This window comes from Camelus ferus, chromosome 34 (assembly GCF_009834535.1).
Source record: "Camelus ferus isolate YT-003-E chromosome 34, BCGSAC_Cfer_1.0, whole genome shotgun sequence".
NCBI lineage: Eukaryota > Metazoa > Chordata > Mammalia > Artiodactyla > Camelidae > Camelus > Camelus ferus.
In genome coordinates, this window is record NC_045729.1 from 17,334,165 (window position 1) to 17,357,618 (window position 23,454).

At 51.5% G+C, this 23,454-nt stretch overlaps 1 protein-coding gene across 3 annotated transcripts in view; it reads left to right on the forward strand.

Moving 5' to 3' along the window:
* Positions 1 to 23,454, forward strand: part of ANO2 (anoctamin 2) — a 253,652-nt gene that overhangs the window by 200,258 nt on the left and 29,940 nt on the right. For all 3 annotated transcript variants that reach the window (XM_032473471.1, XM_032473473.1, XM_032473472.1), the window contains 4 exons: positions 8,190 to 8,301; positions 11,022 to 11,079; positions 11,226 to 11,326; positions 19,815 to 19,960. In XM_032473471.1, coding sequence (XP_032329362.1) covers positions 8,190 to 8,301; positions 11,022 to 11,079; positions 11,226 to 11,326; positions 19,815 to 19,960 — 417 coding nt within the window. The remainder of the gene's footprint in view (positions 1 to 8,189; positions 8,302 to 11,021; positions 11,080 to 11,225; positions 11,327 to 19,814; positions 19,961 to 23,454) is intronic.

Below are 23,454 nucleotides of genomic sequence, written 5' to 3' on the forward strand. Positions count from 1 at the left end.
TCCGCTGCCTTCCGTGTCTGCTCCCCTCCGCCCCCGGCGGCCTGCTGGATGGCAGCACACGCTCGTCGACGCCCTTGCTGGTGAAATACGTCTGTCTCCACGCACGCATTCAGATTTGTTTTTCAAGGGGTGCCCATAGACTAGGCATCTGAAAGCACAGTAGAGGCTAACGTGAATGCTGGTGTATCCACCCTGCCTGCTGACGGAAGGATTTGAGGAAGTTTAGAGATGAGTCAGGGGATGCAGAGTTGCCACCGATGGGGTGGTGGTTGAAGAAGCAACAAGGAGATGCAAAGACTTGATTCAAGGCAGCGTTTGCAGGCTCACGAGACTGTCGTGCACAGCAGGGCGTGACCGGGGTACCTGCAGGCAGAGGTGTGGCTTCAGAGCCCCTGGTCCACGGGGCGTAAAGCTGGGGGTGACGGCCCTGGGGGAGTGAGGGTCCTGCCGAGTTCGGGGCTTCCTTCCTCATTCTCACGCCGGCTTCACCCGTCTGGCTCACTGCCCCAGGTCTGCTGGCTTTTGAGGAGGCGGTGACCACGAGCTTTGCTCACCAGGTGCAAACGGCTGGTGTCAGCAACCCCAGAGAGTTCCCAAGTGTTCCCTGCAGAGCTGGGTGCAGGCCCCCAGACAGGAGGACACCTCTGCAGGTTCACAGACTGGGGGTCCCACATACTTTATTAAATTTAAAAACATGTTTTGAAGAATTGAAATATGGTTAGGAAGTCCCAAGTGTAGGATTTTCCATCCAGTTCTAAGCCATTCCCAACACAGGCAGTATCTTCCTGCTACAGAGACATCAGCATCTTTAAGGAGGAGCATATGGGGTATGGCGGGATGGGTCTAATTTCCTATCAGATGTGGACAAGTGTGTGTTCAGAGCATGAAGGGCTCCTTTATGGGCTCCGAGCATGGGGGCAGGGGCTTGGCTTCCCTGCAGCCTGAGCCCGCGTGGGAGCATGCTTCCGGAGCAAGGGCCGTGTGGGTGCGTGTGCGTGCGTGTGGGTATGTGTGGATGCCTGTGGGCCGGGCTGGGACCTGCTCCTTCCCGGGGAGGCGGGGAACCACAGTGCTGGCAATTTGAAATCTGGCCCCCAGGTCTGCTGGGTTGTCTTCCTGCTCTGCCACCAGCTCCTGACTCCCTGGGTGGCCCCCTGCCTGTCCCATCTGCGAGGCCAGGGGACGGGTGTGGCCAGAGTGGATTCTCCCATTGTCTGAGAGCACCTCCCTCCATGATGCTGACTTAAAGTAGCTGAAAATGCGGTCTGAGAAGAGGGGGGATGGAGGAGCCTGCTGCTAATAATCTGGCAGACGTGATCCTGGTCATGGCCCAAGCCTGCAGAACAATTCATTCCAGTTATATGGGACTATTATTAGTAACCCCGCTACTTATAATAGTTTAATATAACTGCTAAGAATTCCTTCCAAACTCGAGCTCTAACTGTGAACATGTCTCTTACTTTTCCAGTTCATCTCTGAAGCACTCATCTCTTCTTTTAGCCAGAAGCCCTGTGCGTTCCTTTCCCTTTCTTTGAGTTTTCTAAGAACCCAGAGCCTCATCCATGAGAAGGGAAGGGACTCGTGGTGGTCATTCTGTTGGCCGTGTTTTCCCTCCAGGTTCCTTCTCCGTCCTTCTCCACCATGTTCTGCACCTCGACCGTGTCCCCCGGGCTCCCCCACGGTGGGTTCAGCCGGTAGGAAGCAATGGAAGGAGCTTAGAGAGCAGAGGAGAGGCAGTTGGGGTTAGGTCTTCCTGGTTCTCCATCATCTCTGGCTAGACTGCATCCTTTCATAATTACAGCTTCTGCTGGTCCTTCTTGGGCTCCAGTAACACCACTTCCTCTCTTGTCCCTTTGCTGCTGTAAGTAGTACCTTCATTAAAATCACTTCCTTTGAACCCTCTGAGGGTCATTCTGTTTCCTGCTGGAATTCTGCCTAGCGGAGGGGGTCAGGCCGACGTCCACTGCTTGCACAGGAAATACCTGGAGTGAGGCCCGCCCTTCACTCCTTCGTCTCGCTGCCCTACAGCATTGCTGCTGGGCGCTGGCCCCGTCCCGTCCAACAGGAGAGGCTGGACCACTGCTGAGACGGCCTCTCCCCACTGCAGGTCCCAGATGGGCCACTGGGCTCTTCAAAGAAGGACGATGCTTTCCTTCAGAGGCAGCTCAGTCGAGGGTCTGCAGCTGTCAGGGACCCCGCTTTCAGGACACAGAACACCTCCATCCCCATCTCTGGAGTGTCATCCACCACAGACCCAGAACCAAGGACTCTCTTCCCCTGGAAATCCACCCTCATTACATTCAGCTTCTTAAGCTTTTTTTTTTTTAAATTGAAGTTTAGTTAATTTACAATATTGTGTTAGTTTCTGGTATACAGCATAGTGATTCAGTTATACATATACATATGTATTCTTTTTCATTATAGGTTATTATAAGACTTTTGAATGTAGTTCCCTGTGATGTGCATTAGAAGCCTCATTGTTTATCTACTTTATATGTGGTAGTTTATATCTGCCAGTCTCAGACTCTTAATTTATCCCTCCCCTTCCCTTTTCCCTTTGGTAACCATAAGTGTGTTTTCCATGTCTGTGAGTCTCTGTGTTATAAACAAATTCATTTGTGTAATTTTACTTAGAGCCCACATATAAGTGATATCACATGATATCCGTCTTTCTCTGTCATTTAGTACGATCATCTCTAGGTCCATCCATGTTGCTGCAAATGGCATCATTTCCTTCTTTTTTATGGTAAAGTAATATTCCATTGTACACATAGACCGCATCTTCTTTATCTGGTCATCTTTTGATGCACACTTAGGTTGCTTCCATGTCTTGGCTATTGTAAACTGGTCTTCTTAAATTTTTAAAACTCATTAGATCTAAGGATACCCCAGTCCCACATCTCTTTGAGGGAGGTGGCCCTTAGTGACCACAGGGGTCCTCGTCACCCCAGGTGATACCCAAGTGCCCATCCCAGCCTTCTGAGAGGATCGGTCAGAGATTTGGGGGTGACTTGCTGGCACCTCTCTCACCGAAGAAGAGGAAACAAGTGCACAATTAAAGGTCTGACTGGGTGCCTTGCTGCACTGTCATACTAAAAGCCGGTGTTGGAGACCTACACTGTGCCTGGCGTTTCCCATGCTTGCCCTCGATCTTCACAACAGATGTTTCAGGAAGGTGCCATTTTAGGAATTAGGACGGTGAGGTTCACAAAGGTGCTTTATCGTGAGTCTGGGAAAACTGGGACGGAACGTTCTGCCTTCCAGCCCAGGGTCCTCCTCCAGGCCTCTGTCACAGCCTCGTTAAGCCTGTTGTAGGATGCGGAGGCCCAGAGCAGGGAGGACTCGGGAAGTCACCCAGGCCCATCTCCACATTGAGGCCAGGACTTGCTTGGGATTCTGATTCCTCAAAGCTGGCCGGGTACTTTGAAGGATGGTTTTCAGTCCAAACGGTGCCCCGCCCACCTCGGGGCACGACTCGGGTGGTGGGGAGAGAGCACGTGGGTCCAGGGACTCAGTGCGTCTGACTTCGAGCTCTTCCTTCTCCCTCCAAACCTGTTGCTTCCATCCTACTTCCCATCTCAGGAAAAGGCACCGCCCACCCCTCACATGCTCTTACAAAACCTCCTACGTCCCTTCTCTCCTTCTCACCCCTGGAGTCCAGTCTGGTCAGTGTGTCTGTCCACCTTCGAACGTGTCCCAGCTCTCATCACCTTCACAAGTTCCCTCCGTATTGGCCGTGCCCTGCCTAGACAGCCAGGCGCTCCTGGTCTTTCTTTCTGCTTCCTGGTCTGTCCCCCGTTCCACGCCCACACAGACACAGCTCATTTCCTGTGATCCTTCTGACACTTAACATCCCTGTACCTCTCCCTGCCCCACCCCAAACCCTCAGGTGACTTCCGGCCGAGTGTCCGGTGAATCTCCAGTCCTTCCTGTGGCTGCAGAGTCCCGCCTGCCCCAGTCCCCTGCTTTCTCCTTGCTCCGAATGCTCCAGTCCCTGGGACCTGTCATCCAAGGGAGACACCCTTGGGTCTCTCCTGTCCCTGGGTCTTTGCCCTGGCTGCTGCCACCTTGCTGGAGCCCTCCCCAGTCCCTCCTCATCAGTCGGGTGTCCCCTGAGAGGTCGCGTCCTCAGAGACCTTCCCTGACCACTCGGACTAAAACAGCCTTCCCGTCACCCGCTCCCCGCATCTCCCTGCAGATTCCTGCAGCACTCTGCTCTCCCACGGGGCGGTACCCGTCCGCTCCTTTGCTGTACTGTAAGCTCCGTGGCAGTTGGGCGCACCGCTGTGTTTGTTCCCAGAGCCCAGTGCCTGGCACACAGCAGTCACTTGATGGACATTTGTTGAAATAGAAAAGATAGTGATGGAAAAGGTGGATACACTCCCTTTGGGTTGCCTTCCCCTGCGGAGACTCGAGGGGATGGGCTGTGGGTGGAATTACTCCCCCTCCTCGCTGGGGCTTGGTGAGTGTGTCTGTGAGATGGCTCCCCCGCTGTTGTGTCTGTGGTCCTGAACGGTCACACTGCCGTGCTCTCTTCCTGCTCCTGTCTGTGCCACGGCGGGAACATCTCCCCAGAGCAGTTGTCACGGTGGGGTGGGGACTCCGGGCACTGGGTTTGGAGTTCTCGTGGCTGACCCATCACAGAACCCTGCTCTCTGTCTCAGTCTCTCCCTTCCTTTTGTGTCCCCTTTCTTTAAAATGAAATGCCCCGGGATGCTGTCGCCTGGAGCTGGGCTGCTGGTCAGCGCAGTGGTCTCCTGTCCCTTTGTCAGGGGGGTGGTGGGAGCCATGTCCCTGACTCTGAGGGTGGGGCCCCTGGTGCTCAGAGCGCTCTAGGGCCACGGGCGCAGCTCAGGATCAGCCAGCCTTCACCTCCAGCTCTGGGGCTCTCAGCGCCCTCCGGCAGTGCACTGCTGCCTAATTACCCAGCTGGCAGGCTCTGCACGGTGGTTCCCTCCCGACGGCGTAAACAATGCAGCAACATCACACGGGAGGCTGAGACACCCCAGCCACCGACCCCAACACCCCAACACACCCACACACTCACAAATGGAGGGAAGGCCAGATGGTTGGGCTGTCAGGAAACACTGCTGTTTGCAAAAGCTTCACATGCCCTGGGGGAGAGGCAGGGGGAGGAGCCGGCGCCTCTGCTTTCTGACTCAGCCGCGCAGGGCCCGGCCCTCCATCCTGCCGCGAGCGGTGGCGGGGCTGGAACTGGTTGAAATGCACACCTGGACCTCTCTGCGTTTTGTCTTGTCCCCATCATTCTGGGCCTGCTGGATGGCTGGGGACACCAGTCAGGGCGAGCTGCTCCTCCGTATTCAGATTCTGCAGCGGACATCCTCCCGCTGGCCATGCTGTTTCCATGTGATTAGGATGCAACGCTGGGGACTTCACATTCAGAGCTGCCCCCTGGGACTCACTTGGGCTTTCATACTAGTTATTTTCCAAGGCAGTTTACAGCTGGGTCGTTCATACTCATATTTTTTCATGACACAATGCACCAGAGGTTTAACACTTAAAAGAAAGCAGGGGTGGATCGGTAACGGCTCTGCACAGGAACACTCTCCAATGGTCCCTCCTAGTCCTGGAGTCTGCAGTCTGTCCACAATCTGCTCCAACTGGTCTGGAGCAGGTGAAGCTCTCAGAATGGCCTCCCATCAACCCTAGGGGGCTTCCTGGAGGCGGTGGGATTTCAGGAGCATATGCCTGATAGAGAAGGGTTGCATTCTACCTTGCCATGCACTCTACGGGTTGACTCTCCTCCTCTCCATCCCTGTAGCAATTGATCTCTAAAGGCACTTTATTTGGAGTTTTATGAAGCACAAGGCTGGGCCATTTTCTTGCGGGCTCAGATTCGATCCCCTCCAGATCCTTGTCCTATGAGGGGATGATGCCCAGTGGCCCTACCTCCCACCCCAGGGGGCTCTGTGGAAACGTGTCCTATTTCTTCAGACATAGAGTTGCTGTCATAGGACCCAGAAGTCACATGGAGCTCCAGGGACCCCCATTCTGTCCCTCCCTGAGAGGGGCTCCCTGAGGCCCTCCTTCCCCAGAAGCCTCAGCAACGCACCCAGCGTGGCCGCACAGCTTCTCCGAGGTGATTTAGCGGCCTCGCGAGAGGATTTGAATTGTTTATTGGAAACGCCCATTATTTATGGTGGCTCCTGGCCCTAAAAGCATAGGCACCGGCTGTTTTTAGAAATAAAACTAATAAATAATAGCCAGGCCCGTGATTCATCAGGATGGTGGGAAGGCGCCACTTGTTTCCAGTTGGAGCAAAGTGCTCTGGAGGGACGGGGTTCTCTTTCCAGAGAACTTGAAGGAAATTCCTGCAGGGACTGGGAGATCGGAGGACAAAGAGTTCAAAGGAGATTTTATAAAAGGAAATCAAAGACACGTGCCTCCTGGGGCCGCGTCCTTAATCCCCCTTCTAGCCACATTTTCCAAGGTGAGTCTTCCAAACTTTCAGATCCTCAGACCTGATTCCTTATTTTCTCAGGTGACATCAGTTTTAATTTTCTTATCCCCAAAATATTTAAAAATGAGAGAAAAGACGTGGTTACGTTACTGTGGAATTGTTTGCCTCAGGCACACTGGGCAGTGGCTCAAATTCCTCGTGAAAAATTTCCCTCCCTCCCTTCCTTCTCTCCTTCCTTCCATTGACTGAAGAAAAAAAAAATGCACAACCTAAAAGTTGAGAATTATGTTTTATTCGTTGGACTTTCTGAGGACTTAAGCCCAGGAGGCAGCCTCTGAGATAGCCCGGAGGGACCGCTCCTGAAGAGGGGAGGGAGGAGGCAGGACATGCAGGAGTTTTTGCAGCAAAGAACAGGTAGTTAGAACATCAAAAGATGACTGTTAGTTAAAGAAAACCAGACGTCTCAAGTTAACGATGTTAGCACTTTTCTAAGTACGGGAAGTTGCAAGAGTCGGGGCTCATTGAAATCATCCCTTTGATGTGCACCTTAACCATCTCGGGCCAGGGTCCTGCTTTTCTCCGTCCTGAGGCCCCTTGGGTGCACAGTTGGGTGGCAGCAAGTGGCTGAGGGCTTGGTGGCTGCAACATCCTTGTTTACTGATGCAGCAGGTGACATTTTCCCTCTTCCCTTCCTCCCTCTCTTCCTTCCTTTCCCCATTCTCCCTCCTTCCTCTTCTCCTCCCCTCTTCCTCCTTCTTCTCCTCCTCTTTTCTGTCTCTCTCTGTTCCCAGTCTCTCTCCTTTGCAACCTGGATACACCAGAACACCGCAGGCAGTCTCTGTTCCTGCCCCTGTGCTCCACTTGAAATAGGACTCAGTCCTTTGCACATCCTTCCCCTAAGAACCAGTCCAGGATTCTTTGAGCACTGCTGAGGAATGCAGGTTTTGATGAATCTTTATTGGAGATTCTGTGGGGAGGCAAATGATAGAGGGTCACACTACAGCTTACACAGCAGAAGTTGATGAAAATTTCCCCCGGGCGTCCTCCCACTCCCCACCTGTCAGTCAGTTTCTCCTTTGGCCGCAGCCCCTCATCCCCCTCGCTGCGCTCCCCCTCGCAGGGCACTGGCTCTTCCCTTTCCGGGTCCTGCATCTACGTCCAGTGCCCCATCTCCTACCTTCAGTAGGGAATTTAACTCTCTTTGGCGGCTCCTCGCATATCTTCATGCCCATGACCTCGTCCAGCAAAGGTCCTTCCTGAGGCTTTGCCCTCCTTGGAATGTGGCAGGGAATTTTTAGTGAATGAAAAATATTTTTTCAGTGATAGGAATAATTTTTTTCCTTGTCACTCATTCATTCATCCATTCACTAAATGTGCATCTGACACCAGCTGTGGTCCACCCAGATGCAGCTCCCTGACCTTGCTCATGGTGAAAAAGCATCCAGACTGTACATGGTGAGGGCGGGCGGGCTAGGTGTGGGGAAGGTGATGGGGTTAACAGCCCCTTGGAAGTTCCGAGTTACGAGATCTTAAAGCTGAAAGCGACCTGAGAAATTGGTGGCAGGCATTTCTACCTGGGCCTCAGAATCGTCTCCTTCAGTCAGGGCGAAAGAGGCAGGCTGAAGAAGGATCTGGAGCTCAGGGACAGCGTGAGGAGCATCAGTCAACAGGGCGGCCCCTGGGTCCCTGCCCCCTGCCCCCAGGTGCAGACTCTGGAGAGGTGAGAAATCTGTCTCTCAGTCCACTCAGCTTGGTTCTTCTCTTTCAGAGGTTCCAAAAACAGAGCAGACTTTTGAAGAGCGCCTGATCCTCAAGGCTTTCTTGCTCAAGTTTGTCAATGCTTACTCACCCATCTTCTATGTGGCCTTCTTCAAGGGGAGGTGAGTATGTGGGTGCCGTCCGTGGGAGGGCGATTGGTCATGAAGACTGAGTCCTCTGCGAGACTCAGCCTGTCCACGTTATCTGTGCACGGCCTCAGCCCCGTTCCCCGTTCCCACCCGGCTGCACTGAATTACTCCGGATTCAGATGCGGATAAGCAGGGAAGTTCTCCAGGGACTTAGGTCTGGACCCCGGAGGGTTAGTCGTAGAAGAATTGTGTCTCCCCACTTTGAGGACGGGGCAGGAGGGGATTTCACGTCTAGCTGGCGGCTCTTAGATCTTGCAGTGCAAGTCTGACTGCCAGCCACTCAGAGCCAGTGTGGACTTCACGGATTAAGGGCACAGTCTTCCGAATGACTGCCCTCGCTTCAGACACTACTGCGAGCGCTGGGGTTCTCAGGCCACTGGTGATTCTGACCAGCTGCCTACAACCACTGGCCCCGTAGGTTTGATGACTCACTAGAACATCTTAAAGAGCTTGGACTGTGCTGTACTTGAAATTACAGTGTCATTAGCAAAGGGATACAAATCCAAACTGGCCAATGGGAGAGGCACCCAGGGCGAGGTCTTAAAAAGGAGCTTCATGTCCTCTGGGTGCATGAGGTTGTGTCCTCTGGCACGTCAGTGAGCACCGCCCAGGATGCTCATCCAAGCTTCAGTGTCCAGGGTTTTTATTGGGCACGATTGCACGAATCACTGGTCATGTGGGAATTCAACCCCAGTCCCTCTCCCCTCCCCGGAGGTCAGGCTGCTTTTACTTGTCTCAGAGCCCAAACTCTAATCACATGGTTCTGGCATGGCCTCCCCCATCCTGAGTGATCTCATTAGCATAAATTTAGGTATATTCCCAGGGGCCCACCATGAATAACAAAGACACTCCTCTAGGGAAATTCCAAGGATTTAGAGGCTCCTCCCAGGGATGGGGGACAATGACCACTCATAGTCTTTATTATACAGGAGTCATGGATGTAAAATCACTTCTGATAAATACTTGTGGTAGAATTAGCCGGCTACCTCCAAGATTTCCCAGTCGGCATCAGCTATATCAGGAAAGCTTCCCTCGAAATGAAAGCTCATCAAGGAGGCACCAACAGCAAGAACTATTATCCTCCACGTTTTATAATTTCCTATAAATGTGTCTGTGACCCAAACCACAGCCCCTCCTCAGGACCTCTGTCCTTGACTCCCGTGAAATTATAGTAGCAGAGAGACTCTCTGTATTAATGATTATATATGTCGTTGGTGATTTACACCTCGATATAATGTAAACAGAAACTTGCATACATGGGATATTCCAGGAAAAAAAATAATAGGATTCTGACCCTTGCATAGACTTGTATATGGGAAGATACAGTCCTGGCAACACACAGGATAATCTGCAGTAAGCACTGTAATAAAAGGTGCAAAGAAAGTGTTAGGGGGACAATTATGAGTAGAGACACAGAACTTCACAGAGAAGGAAAGCTAAGCTGAGCCTCCAATGGAGGAGGAGGATTTCAAATCAATGGGTGAGGGGAAGACACTCGAAGTGCGCAGGATTCTTCTGATGACCTGTCTGGTTTCGTGGTTGGCTGGATCCTCTCTGCCTCCCCCACCTGCCCAATCTTCTTATCCTCCAGTAAGATAGACCCCTAGGTCTTAGAAGAGGCATGAGTCAGGCTTCTTCCATCCCCTTAAATATTTTCAATAAGAAGTCTAAATTTTTCTCTTCCAGTCCCAGAAATCTCCACTGGCCACTTTTATCCGTCTTAGCCTTTATTTCCTGGGAAATCAGATGCCCTTGTGGAAGAATTGTGATCAGAACTGAATTCTTGGCAATAGATGAGGGAAGGAGGTGCGCAGACATTACACTTAGACACAGTCTGGACTTTACTGTGTTTGGGCTCTGAAATTTCCCGCATGTACACACACACACACACACACACAACCTTCCTAGCCCCACACCAGACCCAGACGTAGCCCCGTTCCCCCTGGAATTTGGCCAGAGTAAGAGGTGAGTCCTGCGCGTTACAGGGGAGCGTTAGCTGACAGCAGGTGTGATGGCAGCCTCCGTCTCTGGGTGACTTAGCACCTGCCCTGGCCAGTCCTTTCCAGGAGGACACTGGGCGGTGGCCAGTCTGCTCAGAGCTCAAAAGACACACCCTCAGGCAGCCCTGACTTTTGTTGTGGGACACAACATGGTGGTTGCCACAGTAAAATAATTTATCAAGGACCAAAGACCACGAGGATTTAAGAAGAAAGAGAAAGTTTAATAGATACGCTGCTACAGGCAACCACTGGCCACACAAATGAGAGGTCCCTGTGTGAGTGGGGTGGCCGGGCCGGGTTTTTTATTAGGGGGGAGAGGGCTGTGCCCACAAGGATGGGGGCTGAATGATCAGTTTGCACACAGGTACCTGACTGTCAGGGACTCTCTGAATAATAGGATTTAGGACTCTGATAAGGGCAGGACGTGAGGCTGTCCGCCCAGGGTGCTGTGAGCCAGGCTGTCTCCCGGGGCGGGGAGCCCTGCCAGGGTCAACACACATGGAGAGGATGCTTGTCTCTTGCAGAAATGCAGGTATGTGGAGGATCCTGCCCTGGGGAGTAGGGTTAAGGGGTCCATAGACTCCAGACACTCAGAGAGCCCAGGGGTGGGGGTTTTATGACTCCAGAGAGTGCCAGCCGGCTTCACAACTTCCCCTGTCTCCCCCTGACTCAGCCCGCACTTGGCCCTTTCAGGTTTGTGGGCAGACCTGGGAGCTACGTTTACGTGTTCGATGGCTACCGCATGGAAGAGGCAAGTATAGCTGCTGGTGTTCCCTGCCCGGCGGCGAGAGGTCTGTAGGTGCCCCCGGCCCCACCCCTCTCCCCGCCGCCCTCGGGCCCTTGTGTACCTGAGCCCCGCGTGGTCTGACGGCCCCTGCCCGGTGTCTCCCCCTGCAGTGCGCCCCCGGGGGCTGCCTCATGGAGCTCTGTGTCCAGCTCAGCATAATCATGTTGGGGAAGCAGCTGATCCAGAACAACATCTTCGAGATCGGAGTCCCGTGAGTAGTGAGCTCTGCCCATCTACCCTCCCTGCCGCCGGGGCCTCGCCCAGCGGGGCCAGACTCGCCACAGGATTTTCACGGCCTCTCTGCTTCTCAGATCACCTGGTTATTCACTCCTCTGTCTACTTGCCAATAACTGCCCCGTGAGGTAGGGCCCCTGCCACCAGTCCCGTTTGCCGCTCTGACTCAGGATGCTTCAGCCCCTGAAAGATGAAGCACTTTCTTAAGTCCCCATAGTGAGTAAGTGACCGAGCTGGGAATCTTGGCCTCAGAGTACATCATAATTTTAATGCTACCTGCCCTCCCAGTGAACAAGGGAAAGAGACTTTCCATCTGGTAGAGAGGAACAGGGAAGAAATGCAATGGAATCATTTAGAAAAACCTCTAAGAAACTGGGATATGCGACCTTAGGAGGGGAAGGGCTCATGGCGGGCGAGACACAGTGGGGGTTTCCATGCGGGTTCTCTCCCCTCCCCTCCCATGTGGTTTTATGCAAATTCCATAGAGGGCCTTCTTTCAGTAGGCTCTGCATCGAGATAGTCATGAAAATAGACACCAACTCTCGGGCACTGGACCCAAAAAAAGAGGAGGCAGGCAGCAGGTGAAAATCTACCTTCAGGTCAAAGGAAGATGTAGCCCCATCTGCATTTCGTTTTTGCTGTTTGATGTGAAGAAGGAATCTGTTTCGGGGGGCGTTTTCAGCTGGCCTTAGCATCCGAGAGCCAGAGAGTGACAGAGGTGATTAGGGGTAGCTCTGGTAGGCTGGGCCGGCTGTGTTTAGGAGGACCAGATGGGCAATTTATACCAGGATCAGAGTTCTTTGCAAACTTCTTGCAAGATTAACTGTTCTGGGATGTGGTCATGAGACTGTCCCCGTGGGGGTAGGTGAGGATACTGCCACACGCTCTGTCTCCCTCTTGGAGATTTACTGTGCACATTGTTCTAATGGTTCTGAGAAGTCCCGCAATAAAGAAACTGGTTTAATCCCTTTCTTTCCAGCTGCACTTGTGTATGTTGTCGGCCTGGGGTCTTAGTTGCAGACATCAGAATCGGCTCTGGCTAGTTTAAGCGGCAGTGGAATTTGAGTGGCCAACAGGATCGTCCTTAAGGGCCAGAGGGCCAGGCTCGGAGCTGCACGGGCAGGAGTAAGACTGGCCACACTGCAGGGGGGCTTGCGGGGAATGCCAGGGCCTCGTCTCTTGGCTCGTATGGCCCAGATATTTAAAACTGAGAATTGGATTCCACAGAGCCACACCTACGAAACCTGCATTCCGAGCCGTCCCAGCTGTCTTCATCAGCTTGAGTTCTGTAACAAAATAACCTGGCTTAATGCAGACATTTACTTCTCACGGCTCTGGAGGCCGTGACGGTCAAGATCAAGGTGCCAGCAGGTTTGGTTCTGATGAGGACCGCCATGTCCCTGTGTGCTCCTGAGACCTCTTCTCTGTGGACCCCGAGAGAGGGCGCTGCTGTCTTTCTCTTCCTATGAGGGCGTTGATCCCGCCATGGGAGCCGCACCCTCATGACCACATCTGAACCTGATTGCCTCTCAAAGGCCCCACCTCCTGATACCTTCACATTGGGAGTTAGGACTTCAACCTGTGAATTCTGAAGGGGACACAAACATTCAGTTTATAACACAAGCCCCTCTGTTTATTTCTTCTTCTTTAACCGACTCACAAGATTTGCACACAGTTAAATGAAGAAAAATATACTTGAAGTGGTCCTCATCTTCTCAGAGATTACTGTCTTCGTTTGAGAGACCAACTAGGTGGCCTGTGACTGGGTGGCTTCTGTGTGGTGCCCACTCCGTCAGAATTCAGAGTAAGCCGAGGCCAGGCGTTTGGGAGCAGCTAAAGAAGACTCCGTCAGCAGGGGAGTGTCTTCCGGACGGGGTATGTGTCTTGAAAGAAGAAGGCCGTCACCACCGTAGGTACCAAGTTGGTCCGCCATTCTTCTGTCTGAAGAAGCCGTTTCCCTTGGGTGTACGTATCTTTTCTAAACAAATGACAGGCCGACTTGGGCTGATCAGTAAACACTTCCTGACCCAGATGTTGCTACAGGTGGAGAAGATAGGGTGGTGGTCCCCTGGCCGGTCTTGGGACACGCCAGGGTCAGGGCAAGGGCCAGAACGCAGAACCTCTCTCCATCTGCTTAAAGGTCACTGAGCGCTAGGTTCCTTGGGCTGAAGGGAACCATTAGGCACTATGTGATCCAGCTCCTTTCTCCATGGAAAACTACACGTGTCGCTGCTCCCACGGGGAGCTGGGACGGTCTGAAAGGCCCCCACAGAAAGCTATTCCTTGGTCTTGCTCAGAAGCACCCTTAGAGAGCTAATGTTATAATGGAGAAAATGAGTTGATGTGGAAAGAAAACTCTTTTTTTAATGAGAGCCTGATTTCAAAGGATGAGAACCCTCAACACTCCCTCGTGCTGTGCTGGCACCCAGTCCTCAGGATGGGTCTCGCCGTCACCCACCACCAGTTAGGTTCTTTTCCTGCCCCCGCACGGGGACAACCTCAGGTGACGCTTGGGTACGTGCTTTTTCCAGGAGGAGATGGAGGAGACTGTTGGTGTCTGGGCATCTCTCTCTGCTCAAGCTCGCCTCTTGTCATCAGTTGGGAAGTCATCAATCTCGAGGTCCTCGACCCTCTGAGACAGCGCCTGTTCTCAGCTTTCTGATGGAAAGCCGCTCCGTGATCGTCATCACGCAAAGCTGGTGAGACACGTGGACGCTGTTCTCCAGGAGCTTAGCGTCTCAGAGAGAACACATTTGTTACGGACAAACATCCAGAGAAGATACAGACCCAAAAAAGATGCGCCAAAGCCACATCTGGCCCCTCTGAAGCCGTGAGACCAGCCCCTCCACCCCTGCTCCAAAGGCAAGTCCCCATTCCCCTTCAAACATCAGGGGAAGACACCTGTCTTTCCGGGACATTGTTACTCTGCTCTGGATGGAATTGTCTCCAGCTTGTGGATGTGAGCGGCCCATTTGTTCATCCTTGCACATCTGCTCTACCACTGAGCCCATCCACTCTGGACCCAGCAGCCTTTTTCAGTCTGTAAGAGAGGCAAGAACTCAGCCATGTGTTTGGACAGTGTCCTGGACGTCTCCCCAACCCCCGGCAGCTCCATCACAGATGAAACTAACACAAGGCTGTTTTCTGTGAAGGCGACGTTTTCTTGCTCATGCTTCATGTGTGTTTAATGTGCCCCACTTTAACTGACGGCATTTGTAGAGTGATTCATAAAGCTGTGAGCAAGTCACTTCCTAAGCCTCACTGTCCTCATTGCTTGATGAAAAGGAGATAATAACACATAATATATAATAGGGTATAATATATGTAATAATATAGGAATCTCTAAGGTATTGTCATTTCAGCTCAAGCATCCTATGAACCTCTCCTCCGTTCTGTGAAACTGGTCACTGCTGATACCAGTACAAGTCTCTTCCGTTTTAAAAGATGTTTCCTCGTTTCGGGTCCTAATCTGCTAATGGAAACATACAATATAGTCATAGGAGCTGAATTCAAGGTCATAGACAACAAGCTCTCCCACCAAGCCCTGGGGTCTTCCTTCTCCGGAGTTCCCCGTGATTCTGCAGGTTATGTTTTGAGTTCGTTCGCACGAAATCATGGTGACGATGACGGCTGCTTCTTCTGCTCCCCACTCAGAGCCCACTCTCAGTAAAGCAGACCCATCCAACCCGGAGCTCAGGCACCCGGCCACATCCTGTTGCGCGACACAGTTGAGAAACGTGAAATCAGCAGGGAAAAAGGAAGCCTCTTTAGGCAAGTGGAGTGGAGCCTGACGGTGAGGAAGGGATGGTGAGAACTATCAACACCTGACTTTGCCCCTGTGGTGGAGGCAGCACGTCTCTGCGGGGCAGGGCTTGTCCAACAGGTCAGGGTTTCAGTCCAGGCGTTGCTCCCTGTGTGACCTGGGAAAGTCACTCTGGAAAGAAACATGGTTATGTGAAAATACAGCTTGGATGCATGCTCAGCTAGCTAGAAAACAGAAAATACGAGAAAAGGAGGGAAGAACCTGTTCCTGGGGTTACAGGTAGCCAAGGTGTTTGTGAGCGTCAGTGGCTTTTGTATTTATAAGTGATGCTTTCTGAATGTTTCGAGTCCGGGGAGTGAGACTGAAAAAAGACCCACTCAAGCCTCAGGAACTGGTTTTCTCTTCTGTTCTGGGCGCAGTTCACAGTGCGGCTCTCATGCACCTTCAGCCTGCCTCCAGTTTTTTTTTTTTCCCCCTAAGGGAGACAAATACTCATCTTAGAGGCCGGACTTTGATTTTTAAAAACAGAAGCAGGAATATTGAGGGTGAAAAATACAATGATGATACGCATACGATTGATCGTCTTTCGTGTTTGTTATCCACTTCTGAAAGCAATTTTCTGAGATTCTTCCAAAAAAATTGTAAAATGCTTAAGACTCTTGAATTGACCTTTATTGGAAAGCTCTAACTTACCTGTCTCCCCGAGGATGCAATGTTTTTCTTAGATTCGGGTGTGTGTTGCAGAAAGTACCACAACGACAACTTTGAAGGCTTCTGCAGCCAAGCGGTCCTGCCGGCCTCTTGAATTAGGCTGGTTCCCAATCTTTAGTCATTTGTGAGCCAGTTTTCAATTGTTCCCCATTATCTACCAGGACAGCAATTTGCATGTTAATTTCCTGTGAACCGATTCACTGTTTGATTTAAATCCATCACATTTCTGAAAGTGAAAAACTAATGCTATCAGTTAACCATGAGTAGCAAACACCAGAAAGAAATGCAATGAAGATGATTCATTATCAGTCAATGACGTTAGCCTGAGATCTGCATTCTCTTTATTGAAAAGGGGGGCGCACGGGTCCTGGGGAGTTGTTCAAGCCAGCAGCAGACCTGGGTTTTCTCCTGGACCGCAGTCAGAGAGGCCGGGCTGGGGGCAGTGAGGGAGTCATTCTCCCAGGTGCTCCAAGGAGATGGGAGGCCAAGTCTAGAGACTTTGCAGAAACATCGTGTGAACCTGCAGTAGAGTGTGTCCTTTGCTTGGGAACCACTGGCTGAGGTCTCCCCTTGTGACCCCCCAGTCTCCATGGCTGGCACACTTACCAGGCGTGTCCATGAATACTGTCCAGTTGCCCTTTGGGACCTTGGATAAGCGTCTTCAGCTTTCAGGCCTCTCCCGTGCCGCCCCTGCATCTGGCAGGCACCCCAGACAGGGCCACTACGGAAGGCCAGCTCTGTCCAGGCACCATCCACCAGATGGAAGTCCCACCTTTACTAGACTCCATTCAGAGACTCTGGGAGATGGGAAAACGGAGTGCTTTCAAAGGAGGCCATGAAACTGGGGACACTGGGTGCTTTAAAGGCAGCTCTGACGCCAATGGGACAAGACAGTAGAGAAAACCGAGGTGGCGTGGTCTGGCCTTGGACTACCCTGACTCACACGCCCCTGGCTCCTGGGGCTGGACCCAGTGGTGGCAGATGCTTCCCAGAAGGGAACCAGGTGGTTTCAAATGTTACTCAGAATAATGCTCATTGGCAGCTCCTTGCACGATGACTTCAGACGTGGCTGGTGGCAAGGCAGAATCTGACCATGTGCTGTTTATCACCTGGATCCCCTAATGGGAGATTTCCTTATCTCCTCCTGCTCACCCCCCCCCCAGCACCTTTCCCATATGTGTTTGTGCAGAGCAGACTTTGGGTGCAAACGGCATGGTGCCCCCAAACATGCTATAGCACACCCCAGCTCCTTGCTGTAATTCTATGTCAGGCTCAGCTCTGGCGTCCCATGAAGCAAAACTGTCAATGGCCTTTTATCACTCTGGAAGATGAACTTTGTGTGTGTGCACATGCAAAAGGGTAAATACTATCTTTTTCAAGTGCCCGATTCTTTCCTGAGCAACGGCTGAGATGGACAGAGTAGACAGATGAGAACTTCCTTTGGCAAAATGTCCCCGAACCCCTGTTCTTGCTAACAGCCCCAGCTCACGTTCCAAAAAAGCCAAAATATACCCATGGACACAGCCAGTAAGGTTTCATAAACTTTCTTCTTCTCTTTTTGATAAATGTGATAAATACTGTATTTCAAGACATAAAACAGCCCCTCTTTAAAGCCAGCGCAGGGGAGGGCGGTCTTGTTCCCCCGCGTACAGTGGGATCTGGCCAGGAATCAGAAGTTTCGGGAACAAATTTGAATCTTGTCGGTGTCAGAAAAAGGGATACATAGCTCAGAGGCTGGTATGTTTGTCTTCTTTGGCCCACCTCGGGCTTGGTTCTGCCTTTTTTCATGAGGCTCGAGGTCTGTGGAGAGCAGCCCGGGGCCCAGAATCCTGCAGCCAGGAGGCCAGGGTGTGAGCGGTGACCAACATGGTCCCGGGGTCAGCTTGTGGGGCACCAGCGGGGAAGGGCTCTGAGGCTTCTGGACAGAGTCTCCCAGGCTTGTCATTAAAAAGGGACAGAAAAATAGCAGATGAAAAGGATGCAGGGGTAACATCAAAGGAGTTATTTTAACAAGCGAGTGCATCATACGGTGGGAATCATAATCTGAAGGTTTCCAAACGGCCCATCTGTATGTTGTACAACTTGCAGGATCCTAGTAAATCCTGTTCTTGGGGGACTTCCTATGTTCATTTTTTTTTAATGGACACTGAGGTTTCCAGAAGGGAAACTGCGGGGAAGGAGGGGTTCATAAGAGTTATGTGCGGATTTTTGGACCCACCCGCAGCATGTTACACGGCTGACCGCAGTGTCCTTCCTGAAGCCGCCCTCCACGCTGGCCTTCTCTGCCGCGTGGTCTCCCAGCTGGGCTCCTGTTTCTACAGAGGCTTCTTCCCCTCTCCCCACCCCGTGGTACTGAGTCCAAGCTCATCCTGCTCGCTGCGCGACAGGCCAGTAAATTGAGGGACGAGTTGTTGGGGGCAAGGAATTGACTTTATTCAGAAAGCCAGCAGACCGAGAAGTTGGTGGACTAACGTCCCAAAGAAGCATTTCACCCGAGTTAGAATTCAGGCTGCTTTTATGCTAACAGGGGAGGGAGTAAAGGCAAACGTTCCCTGGTTCTGGTCATCCTCCTGAGGGGAGGTGCTCACTTCTTCCTTCCTGCAGTCACGCACGGGTGACCCTGCTCAGGGTGTCTCCTGTGAGCTAAAGAGAGGTATTTTAGCTTAATGCTCACGGCATGGGAGGCAGGGTTCCCAGAGATGGGCCATGATGTATCATTTAAGCTTATAGGCAGCATCTCTTTAGTGATTAACTTGTGGCTAAAACAATGAAATACAAAGGTTAAAGTAAAAGAAGCAGATCCATGATGGGGTCAGATTTGTTCTTCCCTGTTAGACCCGTAACTGTTGGCGTTCCCTCCCCTCCGCTCCATCCGCAGGAGATGCTCGTTGCTAGGGTTCCCATTGCTCTCTCCAGGATGATTCTGGGATTTCAAGCCCTAGACCCAGGTGTAGCATTGCTTACTGGACATCCCTACTTAGGAGCCTCATGGGACCCTCCACCCCAACAACTCCTCCTCCCTCTCATCAAAATGGCCTCTTCTCCTGTGTCCCCCAGCTTAGCAAACCATACCACCATCCACGCACGTGGCCAAGGACCCTGGGGGTCATGCTTGGTTCCTTTTCCCTTCCCAAGTGCATTTCAGCACTGGCTCCTGCACTCGACCTCTTAAGCGTGACTCATTCTGTCTACTTCATGTCCATTGCAGCCACCCTGGTTTCTGCTGCCATCACCTCTCACTTCAACTACTGCATCAGATGGCTTATAAGCCATCTTCATGAACTTGGGCTACCTTTTAAGCCAACTGGCATTGCCTTCTCTCTCCTACTCCATGCTCCAAGCATTTTGAACTCCCTTTAGTCCCTTCAGTGAGCCATTCTCATCGCACACTGTCTTTGGCCATTGCACAGATAATTCCTTCCATCTAGAGCACACCTTCCCCCATCACGTGACCCTCCAAGGCTGCTTCCACCATCTTCCATCCTTGGTTGGTTTACACGTCTCTTCCCCCAGGAAAACTTCACCCAGGTTAGGTGTCCTGGTTTTATGTTCTCGTAATTCCCTAAATCTCTCCCTTTTTAATACTCAGTGCACGACACTGATGACACTTGTTTAAGTGTCCACTTTCCCAGCCGGACAACCTCACTAATCAAATGAGATGTCTTTTTTTCCTTGCTTGTTTTTTTGATTTTGCTTTTATCATTTTTTTAAATTTAAATATAGTTGAGTTACAGTATTGTGTTAATTTCAAGTACACAGCAAGTTTCTCTGGCTTTGAAGAAACCTGATCCTTTGTTGGGGGGAACCTTTTATTGTGCTGACAGAGGACCTCCTTGGATGGTCTTTAAGAGAAAAGTATCTCCTTAGGGTTCCTCTGTCGGAGATGGCTTCAGTGTCGAAACTTAGTTGTTGTTGTTTTTTCCTCCTTTCTGTCTGTAGAACTAACTTTGTCCCCCAGAGGCTTTTGGTGACTGGCCCCTTTCTTTTCCAGAAAGCTAAAGAAACTATTTCGGAAGCTGAAAGATGAGACAGAGCCCGGAGAAACTGATTCTGCCCATTCAAAGCATCCGGAGCAGTGGGATCTGGACTACAGCTTGGAACCGTACACTGGACTGACTCCAGAGTACATGGAGATGAGTAAGATCCCGTGGTCCTTCCTTCCACCAGGGGCAGGTTCAGATAGGGGGCCAGGGAACGGGGCAAGGGAGGGGGCCAGGGAAATGCCTGGGGTAGCCTCTGCCCCTTCCTGGACCTCAGTGCCATATGGAAGATGGGGAGGGTGGGGCAGAGAGAGCCCGGGAATGAGGACCAGGGGCATCTTATCACCGACTTGATCCTCAGACGACGCCCTCTTCTCCTTGGGCCTCCTCTCCTCATCTCTGAGATGAGAAGTTCCGCCCCTCGGCTTCCTTCGCACGGGCTCCATCATTGATAAAGCCGAGACGGAAATAGTGAAGCCTGCAGTTTAAGAACGGCGTTTCCATTAAGGAGGAAGTAAAGTGGTCCCGTGGCGCTGGGGGCAAGGACAGAAGCACCTTTGACGGGGAGAACGTAGGAAGACTCCCCCACTCTGGTCAGGCAGGGCTGCGTGAAATGTCAGCTTATGCCTAAAGATGGGGGGGATGCTTTGTGCAGGGGGTGAGCGGAAGGTTTCTAGCTACAGAGCCTCCGTTTGCTCCTGGTTCAGGCCTGGAAGCGGGAGTGCGTGGGGCGCGGGCGTCGCAGACGCGTCTGCGGAGCCGTGAGCCCTCCGCTGTGAGCGGTGTCCCCGCTGGGAGCCGCTGCCTCCCAGTGCGTGGCTGCTGGTGAGCAGCCCCGGTCCTTCACTGGGGTGGATATTTGAGAAGCCTGTTTCCAAGACTTGGAACTAATGAATTAAAAACATAGGACCAAGAGGTCAGACACATCATCTAAACATTTACTCAATCTAGAGTGTAGGGGGGAACATCAGTCAGATCCCACAAAAGAGCCACTCAGTACTTACTGTCATTGGACCTGTCACTGTGTTTGCATAATGGCTCCAGCCTCCTTTGGTTAATCCCTTTTGACCGGGGGCCGCCAGTGGTTCTTTGTGCCTCAGGTAACTTGCTCATTATTTCTAATTGATATTTATCCTCTTCCATTTGTAGAATGTCTCTGTGTGTGTGTGTGTGTTGTAAGGGCAGAGGGATGGACAGGGTCTAGATGAGATGGCCGCAGAAGTTCTGTTCTAGCCCTGGGGTATCTGAAATTCCAGGCAAAGCCTGAACTTTGTAATCTGAATAAACTCACCAGGGGAGAAACAGTCATTACGCCTGCCTCGGGGACAACAGGCAGAGAAAACATCAAGACCCAGTTTGTGTGAACACACAGCTCCCCGCGCTTCACCCTTGGCTGAGGGCCACCTCTAACCCCTCCCCAGCACGGAACCAGATGCGCGGGGACGACTGCTCGTGCGTCAGGTGGCGCTCTGCGTCTGCCGTCCTCTCAGAGAGAAACTTGCCAGATTGAGGCTTCCATGCAGGAAGGGGCTTACACTGGAACGCCTTTAGCTCTGCCTTTGCGCCTCCATCCTCCAGCTCCAGACCCCCGCCCCCACCCGTCCCGTCCACCCAGTTCTGTGTGTGGGTTTTACACGCCAGGCTGTCCAGAGAGCTGGCTGTCTCGGAGCTTCCTCTTCTGAGTGGCTAAGAGCAGAGACGCTTGAGCCGTACTCCCTGGGTTCAGATCCGGGCTCTGTCACCGACTCGCTGGACAGCTGTGGGTAAGTGACTAACCTTCATGTGGCTCCACTTCACGGGATTGTTGTATCCGATGAATTAATATCCGTGAAGTGCTTAGAAGAGTGTGTAGCACATAAAGCTGTGTCAGGTGCTGGTGTTTCTCCTAATGGTCGCGGGGCCCTGGGAGGGCAGGGCATAGGGAAACGTGCTGCGCCTTGTCAGCCGCTGTCACTGAGCAGACACGCTCTGTGTGCTCAGACTGGGGCACTTACCAAGTGACAAGAAGAGGGACAAACAGGAACTAGAAGACGGTGACTTCTGGAAGAAGTTCACACCAGGATTGTAGAGAGTGACATTCATTCTATGAATCACACAGACAGACAGACAGACAGACAAGCAAACTATTACAGGTTATAAGGGAACAAAACAACCACAAAACAGAAAGTTTGAAAATCAAGAAAAGAAAGGAACATGTCTCCCCAAACCTTTCTCATTCAAGCCCAACTTCTATTAGCATTTTGGTGCCATTCCTGAGGCCCCTTTTGTTATTTTTAAATAGCAAACATTAAAAACATTTAAATATTTGTGATTTTTAAAAGACAGTTGTGATCAAATGCCCACATTTGTTTCTCTTTTTTTCATCTCGCATTATATGAGTAAATACTTCCAAGTTGTTGTAATATCCAAAAAAATAGCTGTAGAATAAATTCTCTCTCTAATAAACAGAGCATTTGATGTATCTGTCTTTCAGCAAAGTGCGTTGGAGGCTCATTTTCCAGTTCTTCCCCCCTTGTAATGATCCAGCATGTACTATCTTCCTGCATACACTCTTTTCCACAGTTACTGATTATTTCCTCAAGCTAGACCCCCCCAGGTGTCATGACTAGATCTAAGGTATTGCCATTGTTTGGTTCTTGACCTCTTTTTACCGAGTTGCTTTCTGAAAGGCTTAGAACAACTCTCTTGGCCACAGACAATGTATGAAATACTCTTCCAATAGGTACAAATTATTTAATACCCTGAAGTCAAGTGATAAGACAGAATGCTCGGTGTACAGTCAGCTTGAGATGCCCAGCCCTCCATGCCCACCTCATTCCACCTGTTGACCTGAATATTCCAGACTCATCCTTAGCTTTTCACGGTGCTTCCTCTGGGAAGTCTTCCTAGAGTCCTGAGAGGAGTCATTAACTGTTTGATTTTCCATCCCAGCATTGCATTCTGTGCACACACAGATGGTGGGTCTTACAGAATTATGATACTGTTGCTCATGTATCTGTTCTTCTGCAGACCCACCTATTAGGTTCTAAAAAACAGAAAGTAGGGACCATGGCTTTTCACATCCCCCAGAGCCCACCACATTTCCTGGTGCATGACAGGCACTCAGTATGTCTGATAAACCAAGACGAGTGAGTGAGTGAATGCATTTATTATTAATGAGGGAAGGTTTCTTAACAGGGGTAAGCGTTTAATAACTTTAAGTGGAAAATGAAGGATCATTTTCAAAGCAGGGCTTGGTTGATGTCGGGTCAAGGATGTTCTGCGAAGGTTTCCAGCTCCAGGTAGGAGATTGGACTGGATTCCTGAGATCCCTTCTGGTTCTGGGGGTCTGCGTGCTGATGATGAGTAAAGGGGAACATTCCAAGGAAAAGGTCTGGCAAGTCCAAAGAGTGTCGTGGCCACGAGAAGCTGTTGACAAAGCAAATGGTGGTTTGTGGGTAGGGATGGAACAGAGAAAGACCAGGGGTTGTTGGAGAACTGGAAGATCTGACGGCTTTGCACTTTGCATCAGGCCATAGGGAGCAGTTGTAGAGCCTGGGTCAGGGCTGTGCCTGTGTATGAACTCTGTTCCCCTCGAGGAAATGGGCGAGTCCCGGAGGGGACCAGGCAGACTGAGAGAGGACTGAGGACGCACCGGGGGGACTCATTCAC